Below are 9,540 nucleotides of genomic sequence, written 5' to 3' on the forward strand. Positions count from 1 at the left end.
CAGGGGGCCAGTTCTCCTCTGGCCAGACAAAACCAGCATGGTGTGATTAAATCCAGGCTGCAACACAAGTCATTATTGTGCAGAGGACTCATCAAGTTCTTGTGGTCTTAGTTGGTCAGAGCAAGATGCCGATTTACCTTTTCTAAAAAAAAATAATAATACTAAGATTTATATCTACTAAATAATAAATAATATATATGCTTCAGTATGTTTTTGCTTTTTCTGTTTTTATTTAACTTATGAAAGTGATGTAAACTGAAACGTATTTTCTATCATAATTGTACAGAACTATAGTAATATGTAGATGCAACTTATAGTTCTATTGTAAAAAGAATATTCACAGTTTCCTACTCATAATTACGACTTCGTGCTGGTTTTCATGTGCAATCGACGCTTTCTGACGTGACTTGAAGGCACCACTCTAGTGTCACATTGTGGAACTACAAAAATAAAGCATAGGCTTATATTCAAACAACCTTTGCAAACACCCCTTTCAGACATCATGCCTTTCCTAACACAAAAATCATAAATACAACTCAAATCATAAATACAACTCTCTGTGTATTTTGCCAAGTCTTCGATTTTGCTTGTAAGACAATTTTTTAATTATTGATTGCTATCAGGATAATCAGGATTTCAACCAGTATAACAAAAATGTTTCTGGAAACATTTGCCTGCCAAAACTTTTAACTGTTTTGAAAGCAAGAGCTAACAAATTTATGTGTGTTTAAATTTGTATTGCGTTCAGGTTTCAGGTTGTGTTAATTGTTTGAGAACACCGATCTTAGTTTGGAGAAATGTTTAAAATCAATTGAGATGAATGTTATCTTTAATGACACATTTTCTCATTCCTTTCTCAGGTTCCTTTCTCAAACTGCTCTGCTGAGTGTGAGGAGGGATATTCAAGGAAACCTGAAGGTTTTCATAGTTGCTGTTTTTCATGTGAAAAATGCCCACCTAACACCTATGTGGATTTTTCTCGTAAGTACCTTAGGCAGCAGACAATGACAGCTTGGTATTTAAAGAGATAGTCGACCCAAAAATTGTAATTTTGTCATCCTTTACTTTCTCTCATGTGATTCCAAATCCACATACATTTCTGCAGAACACAAAAGAAGATATTTTGAAGAATGTTAATAACCAAATAGTTTTGGTTCATATTGATTTTTCATTAGTATGTTTTATCCATGCAATTAAAGTCAGTGGAAACTGTTTGGTAACCAAATACCAGCATTCTTCAAAATACCGTCTTCTGTGTTCCCCAGAAGAAAGAAAGACATACAGGCTTGGAATGACATGAAGCTGAGTAAATTATGACATTGAGCTACAGATGTTACAGATTCCTTTGATTAATCCAGTGCTGGTTGCACTTGTATATCATCCTCCAAAGGCAACCGCTTTTTTAATTCTGGGGGACTCCAATGTACATTTATGTTGTGGCCACGATGCATTTTCTAAATAGTTTTTGAACATGATTGAGACAATGGGTTGAAGGGCCAACTCATAAGTTAGGCCATATATTAAATCTGGTTTTATCATATAACTTGGACATTCATGACATTGTGAATGATTAAGTAATTTTTTCTGGTCACAAGCTGGTGTTTTTATTGTTTGCATTTGTAAGAAACTGAGAATGCCACTGTCAAATAAAAAATGGGTCAGAAAAATAACCTCAACAACATGTGTTGAGTTTGCAGACCTTCATAGAAGTCATTGTGACTCTAGTCTGTCTGAAGCTATGTCTTTAAATGTTGATGAACATTCGAAGCAATTTGTTTCCACCTGTTCTGAAACTTCTGGACACTATTGCTCCTCTTAAAGCTAAGAACTGTAAGCTAAATTCTCTGCCATGGTTAAATTAATCTGTCCATACTTTCAGAAAACATACTCGGCAAGCTGAAAGGAGATGGAAAAAAAAATACAAATTCAATATGATAAAAAGTTCAATATGGCATCTTTAGAGAATCCCAGCTTGCATTTCAGAAGGCCTTGAAAGATGCAAAACATACATTTTATACTGATGTAATCTCACACAATGCAAATAAGCCCAAAATTATATTCTCTACTATAAACTCAGTTACAAACCCTGATCAAAGACTGCTCCAAGATCCCTGTATTTTAATTTGCAAAGATTTTCTTCACTTTTTAATGGGAAGATTGCTGCTCTACATTCCACTCTTCTGCAGATACCAGCGTTTGTATTTGTACCCCCCAACCTGTAGTATTACTGAGTGGAGAGACTTTCAGTCTATAACTCTTTCAACTTTGGCTGACGTGGTTGCTCACCTTAAATCACCTTCATCCATTAAGGGTGATGTTATGCCACCACATTTGATTAAACAGATTTTTGATAGCGTTGGTACCACCATTTTAAATTTAATAAGCAAATGCCTTAATCGGGGCATTTTTCCAGCAGATTTTAAACATGCTATTATCACCCCATTGCTAAAGTGGCCTAATCTTTTAATTAATGAACCAGACAATTTTAGGCCTGTCTCAAATTTGCCTTTTTTATCCAAGGTTTTAGGAAAAGTAGCTTTTAAACAACTCCAGGCTCACTTGACTTCTAACTCTGTCTTTAAAACAGGCTTTAAGTCTTATCATAGCACTGAGACGTGTTGGTGACATAGACGGTAAAAAAAGATGGACGATGCTTCACTCCAATGAAGAAAAGGAAGCCGCCAGTGTCGTAATAGGGAGCTGACATCTTGCGCTGATTTGAGACCCAAGTCTGTGCAGCAGTGAGCGAATTAGAGCCCTGTCCCTAGGGTTGCCAGGTTTTCACAACAAAACCCGCCCAATTACTACTCAAAACTAGCCCAATGGCATTTCGAGGGGGGTCCCCCCCCCCCGGTAAAAATCGCGTTGCGGGGTGTAAAATACAAGCTTTTTGGCGATGTTCCCCTGGTAAAATTCGCATTTCAGGGGCTAAACATCACATTATTGGGGTCAATTCCAACCCGCAGACATGAAAAACCAACCGCGGCAACAGAGTTAAAGTAGCACAATACCGCCGGAAAACCATGGACTTGGCAACACTGCCCATCCATTCATAGGTCCCGCCCACACTTCTGCAGAGTCTATCACAAGCACATGGCCCTAACTACTTTAATTAGCCTGAGTGCTCCAATTTTTTGTCTGCTGATTGCCATACAAGAGGCTTGTTAAAATAAGACAAACACAACTAAAATCTTCTTCTGAAGATCCCAAAAAAGTCAGTTGGTGCCTCAGTTGAACTTGTCAATCTCAGCTGTCAATCATGACATCACTCTCTAGTTTGTCTCATGTCCCATTAGACTACATGGAGAGGGCAGTGTTTCTGACCTATACTCAGTCCAGCCACCTGGGGGCAATCAAAAAGTTTTGGCTTCACTTATCAGGACTTGTGCAGCACACTTGGTTGGTGAAAGTGTTGAATGACTTTCTTTCTGTCATTGGACAATGGTGAAAATGCTATTCTGATTCTACTCGACCTCAGTGCGGCGTTCAATATGGTGGATCATGATATACTGATTGATTGCCTGGAACACTAGGTTGGTCTTAAGGGAAGTGTGCTTAAGTGGTTTAAATAATATCTCATGGGAAGATCCTTCTCTGTCTGCAAAATTCATCCAGTTCGCCTCTTTCTTGGGGGGTACCTCAGGGTTCGGTTCTTGCACCAATATTTTTTCCTTTTATACGTTACCTTTAGGTAACGTATATGTATCCTTCTACTGCTACATGGATGACACTCAGCTCTATCTTCCAGTGAGACAGGTGCTACATAAAACAAGGTGCTTCCTATCTTTCGAGTTTGTTGCCATTTTACAATCCTTCTAGATCTTTGAGATCTGAAAATCAAAATCTTCTTTGCATTGAAATAACTAAATACTAACAAAAGGGTGACAGAGCCTTTTCTTGTGTTGGACCCAAACTGTGGAATGATTTCCCTCTTTCTGTAAGTTCAGTAAAGTCACTACTGAAATTTAAGGCCATGCTAAAAGTATATATTTTAAAGATGTTTTGGGCATCTTTATGATGGTGTGTTTTGATTGTTTACCTTAGCTATGACTTTGTTTGTTGCTCTCTGTAATTCTGTCTTTTTTAGTTTTGTGGTTTATGTTATCTATACATTTGTTGTTTGTGATTGTGAAGCACTTTGGGCAACAGTGGTTGCATTAAAGGTGCTATAAAAATAAACAAGAACAAGAACATTTGTGAGGATCTCTTTAAGCTTTGTCAGTTCATTATATAATACAACAATAGTTTTCCTGAAGTTATGGTGCTATTTGAAGTGTGATATTTGATGACAAAATATTTTCCCACATACAGTTACAATTACTGCAAAATTCTAGTACTAAACATTCATATTATTTTACTGTTTTTCAGGGGACATCTATACCTGTTTTCCATGTGCAGAGAATGAATGGTCTGATGAGGGCAGCACGACATGTAATGCACGTTCTGTTGTCTATCCTCAGTTCACAGAAATCCCCTCCATCATTGTCATGGTTTCTGCCGCATGCCTTATTATTCTCCTAATTGCTGTATTTTGGCTTTTTGCCTACAATTACAACACACCGGTTGTAAAGTCTGCTGGTGGCAGCATGTGTTTCCTCATGTTGACCAGTTTGATTTTGTCTAGCATAAGTGTGTTCTTTTTCTTTGGAAAACCCACATCTGTATTTTGTCTCCTGAGAAATGCCATATTTGCTTTTTTCTTCACTATTTGTATTTCCTGTTTGACTGTCCGTTCCTTTCAAATTGTTTGTGTTTTTAAAATGGCTACTCAGTTCCCTAAAGTGCACAGCCTTTGGGTAAAACACAATGGCCAGTGGCTCTTCATTGCATGTTCTTCTTTCGTTCATTTAATTTCTTGTGTGGTATGGATGACTGTCGATCCTGTCAAAGCCATTGCTGACTCGTGGACTTTTAAAGACCAAATTATGCTCATCTGTGAAATGGGGAACGCTATAACATTAACCATAGTTGTGTTTATAAGTTGGGTTCTTGGTTTCCTGTGTCTCCTGTTTTCTTACATGGGAAGAGATCTGCCCAAACATTACAATGAGGCCAAATCAATAACATTCAGTCTCATTTTGTACTATCTGACCTGGATTGCATATTTCACTGCATACCTCACTACCAAAAGCAAATACATTGTCATTTTTAATGCAGTGGCCCAGATATCCAGTATAAATGGAATTCTCTTCACTTATTTCATACCAAAATCTTACATCATAATATTCAAAACGCAAAAAAACACTCTAGCATACTTTCAAACATCTATTCAGAATTACACCCAAACCATTAGTAGGACTTAGACTCAGACTTTAGTCTTTATGTATAGAAAGTAAGCCAGCTTAACTCTTAAACTCTGGTTTAGATTCTTCCCTTTTTCACTGTTATGTTATCACAGTCTTAAACACAAGTAGAGAAAACAAGTAGGCAACGTAGAGAATAGAGATCTATTGGGTTCAGTCGGCATATGTGATTTTTGAGATTTATACATGTAATGTAAACACAAAGGCTTCCATTTTTGTTTTGAACTTATAATAAAGAACAGAATAAAGATTTTCAAACTCAATAATTAGTGTCCATGTTATCCATATAGGTTTGTGAGGTGTGGATCAGCTGTCTTGTATGTTTGATGTCATACTCACTGTCTATTCAAACTCTAATGATATAATAGTAATATATATCGATTAGCCACAGCAGTTTTAACCCATTTATTTGGAAAATGTGCATATATCTAAAACAAAGCAAAACAATAATATGATCTCACATGCAGTTTAATAACATTTCTTTTGAAATCTTCATTTTCAAAGCCCTACATCGTTCAGTGCCAACAATATGGGGACCTCAGTGAGTCTTCATATACAGATTGTTGACTATTACCAATTTTCAGTGGTTTCAAAACCAAAGTTGGTCACTTTCTATACAGCTGATACTTGTTGTATTTAAAGTGGAATGTCTGAAGAATAAGTAATGTTGAAACTAAATGTATCTTGTTTCCCTCTATCAAAAAAAAGTGTATAGGACATACCTGTTTGAGTGTCATAAATAGTCTTTTTCCAAAATGTGCATGCCTGTAACTCAAGAAGTATTAAAGTCATCCTAATATGAAGTTAGATTCTGTAAACTTTTATTTTGGAATCTTCATTTTTAAGGCCCTGAATGGTTTAATCCTAGAGATATCGAGATCTTGGTGCATCTCAATGTCCAAATTGTTGTATCCTACCCATTTTCAATGGTCAAAAACCATGTGGTTTTGTGTTTCATCACTGCTGACACTGTCAAATATGCAAATAATAACAGTAACCCAAGTAAAGTACACTGTTAACTGTTAACTCCGGGTAAAGTATGAACAGTGTGAAACATAAAAAAAGATTACCCAGGATCCCATTTACATGCGGGTTAGAATTGCACTGTTAATTATTCAAGTGTGAGAGACCTTAATAAATGTTTGAGATACAAGTGATTCTGCCAAATATGCCCTTTAGCATGATGTGAATGCAATGTGCAGTGACCACTTTTCCTTATAGGTGTGGGATTTGTTTCAAACATGTTAAGATACTGCACATCTGAACTCAGCAGCTGTTAAAATGAACAGAATATATTGAGTTATGAAGCTATTTGTGGTATAAATGTAACCATTGTTACTTTGTACAATGTAAGTTGCTCCTCTGAGTACATGGTCAAATTAATCAAGTTCAAGTTCAAGTCTGCTTTATTGTCAATTCTTCCACATGTACAGGACATACACACAGAGAATACCATTGCAGATGATTAAGGAAGAAGTTAATTATTCAACGATAATTCTCTAAATACATGAACTTATGATAGAGAAGGTTAACTTTGTTTATTAAAAAAAAATGCTCTCAAAAACAAAAGGGAGGAACTGTTTATTACAGCATTGATTCTACAATGTAAACTGGGGCCTGTTTCATAAAACAAGTTTAGCAAATAAGCCAGGTTTATTTCAGATAGTCTGACTTATTTTGAACCAAATCAACTAACAATAAGTCAGACTAACTGAAATAAACCTGGCTTATTTGGTAAACTTGTTTTATGGAACAGGCCCCAGGACCCATAAAGTGATTTTATATATTTTGTCATTATGAAAAAAAAATAGTGTCTGAAATTAGGACCAATTTTCTTACATTTCAACCCTAAATGTAAAGAGGTGCACTTTAAAATGATGAATATACCCTGCAAAATCATTTGTAAGAATGTATTCAAGAAGAAGAAGAAGGGACTCAAATATATAAATGTGCAAATTAGAGAGAGCAACAAAATGTGCAACAAACTAGCCTATACCTGCGAGACGGGTCCTCTCAGGGGAAATTGCTAGGTTTGGTTTGTTAATTGGATAAAAAGATATCTTATAGCCTACAATAAATTATTTTTTTGCTTTTGCTGAAATGTTACATTCATAAATGTCAATTTTTCTAAATCCATCCACGATTAGTGATTTTTAAAGAGGATAAGAGGTCAGAGGATTTTGGTTTTATAATATAAAAGCCTCCTGCTCCCCTACTTTTTCTTTCTTTGTATGTTTTTTTCCGCCAACATATTTATTTTATTTGATTTTATGTTATATCGTAAATGTATTATGTGGTATGTATAGACTGTGATATGAAAATTAAGCATAATCCCAGTCTTGATATGCCTGTGTAAATTTCTCAGTTATGAATGCCTTTCTGTGTTGTTATTCAAAGCATTTGAATTAAAACAACAACAAGCTTATGCTAATATTCAAATCACACAGGTAAGGGGCGAGAAGAAAACTATAATAACACGTAATTTGACGTAATTCATACTCACGTTAAAAAAAATAAAATAAAATAAAAAATAAAATAAAGAATATTTTTATAGTGAACACCGCACTAAAGCGCACGCGAAGTGGGCGGGAAATTGTTTCAGTGTTGATGCACGCTGAGCGGCGACAGGTATGGCCTACATTAGAAAAATAAGAGATGTCTAGACTTAATTAATTAATCATTTATTTATAAACAAATAGAGCTCATTTCCAGGACACTTAAATTGTGAAACTGATGAACGCGAAAAAAAACTTGACAGCTGGCGTATTTATTTGGCTATAGCGTTACACAAGACGACGTCTCAAAAACTAGCAAGCTCCCTAGCTAGACAACATTCTTAGGTGTCCTGAGGCACTCCGAGCACACAACACGTTTGGTGTCCATCTAGACAGCACTTTGGAGCATCGTTCAAACGGTGCCTACTGAGGCTGTCTGGGTCGGTAGCGTAAGTTAACTGTGTTTTGAGCCAGAGCCATAATAAACAAACGATGTATAAGGAGGCATTTGGAATGACAGCCTGAACGCAACAAAAAGCCAAGTCTTATGTCACTGGGTAAATGCACGACTGTAGCCTATTTAAGTGTACGGTGGCGTTAATAAACGTTCATTAAGTTTCACTAGCTTCGCAGTCTCCCATGATCGTTATGTTTTCTCAGACACGCCACACATCACGATGTTTTATGCCCAAATCTTCACCTCCAAACGAAGCACATTAGCCAAGATATGGCTGGCAGCCCACTGGGAGAAGAAAGTAACCAAAGCACACGTGTTTGAATGCGACCTAGAGACCACCATAAAGGAGATCCTGTCGCCCCAGGTAAGGTGCACCTGGTTAATCCATATATGAACACGAAACCAAGTAATTTAATGAGGTTAGTGCTCACTTTAGAGACTCGTTTATCTGATTTATCTCCATGGTTCATTACCAGATGAAAGTTGGTCTGCGAACTTCAGGGCACCTTCTTTTAGGAGTTGTCCGGATATACTCCAGGAAGACCAGATACCTTCTCACAGACTGCAGTGATGCATTGGTCAAAATTAAAGTGGCTTTCAGGCCAGGTGAATGCAGCCTCGTACAATACATGCCGTCTCTGGTGTTAAAGGGGTCATATGATGCTGCTAAAAAGAACATTATGTCATGTATTTGGTGTAATGAAATGTGTTTATGCGGTTTAAGGTTCAAAAAACACATTATTTTCCACATACTGTACATTATTGTTTCTCCTCTATGGCCCGCCTTTCTGAAACGCGTCGATTTCTACAAAGCTCATCGGTCTGAAAAGCTCTGCTCTGATTGGCCAGCTATCCAGTGCGTTGTGATTGGCTGAATACCTCAAGCGTGTGACGGAAATGTTACGCCCCTCACCATATTGTGATGCCTGCGGCAACCACATGGGACGACCCCGGGCTGGACTCCGCTTCCTCCACGGTGAAAGCCGATCCGTCGATCCACAGCGTGAAGTTGTTGTATTCCCTCAGCAACCTGCACGGATCAGCTCCAGGCATGACGAAGCAGATATCGTCCTCTTTTGGAAGACCAAACAAAGTAGTTTCGCTTTCACAACGAAACACACAGCGCCTTCACAACATGGCGGCGGCAACAACAATACTACAGCGAGAATAAAAGTGATGCCTTCTTTCTTTGCGTGAACATTTGGGCGACGTTATGCAAATCTTCCCACATCATGACGTAGACATGTGGGGGCGTGTTAGAACGAGCCATTTTAGGTAGGCGTGG

At 37.3% G+C, this 9,540-nt stretch overlaps 1 protein-coding gene and 1 pseudogene across 1 annotated transcript in view; both read left to right on the forward strand.

The window, feature by feature from the left end:
• The window catches only part of LOC107553139 (taste receptor type 1 member 1-like), an 11,803-nt pseudogene extending 6,500 nt beyond the window's left edge, over positions 1–5,303 (forward strand).
• A 2,941-nt stretch (positions 5,304–8,244) lies between these two features.
• Positions 8,245–9,540, forward strand: part of LOC107553111 (double-strand-break repair protein rad21-like protein 1) — a 1,559-nt gene continuing 263 nt past the window's right edge. Inside the window, exons 1-3 of the mRNA XM_016235233.1 lie at positions 8,245–8,355; positions 8,459–8,619; positions 8,732–8,875. Coding sequence (XP_016090719.1) covers positions 8,346–8,355; positions 8,459–8,619; positions 8,732–8,875 — 315 coding nt within the window. The 5' untranslated portion in view covers positions 8,245–8,345. The remainder of the gene's footprint in view (positions 8,356–8,458; positions 8,620–8,731; positions 8,876–9,540) is intronic.

Source organism: Sinocyclocheilus grahami, unplaced genomic scaffold (assembly GCF_001515645.1).
Source record: "Sinocyclocheilus grahami isolate Dianchi unplaced genomic scaffold, SAMN03320097.WGS_v1.1 scaffold465.1, whole genome shotgun sequence".
In the NCBI taxonomy this organism is placed as follows: Eukaryota; Metazoa; Chordata; class Actinopteri; order Cypriniformes; family Cyprinidae; genus Sinocyclocheilus; species Sinocyclocheilus grahami.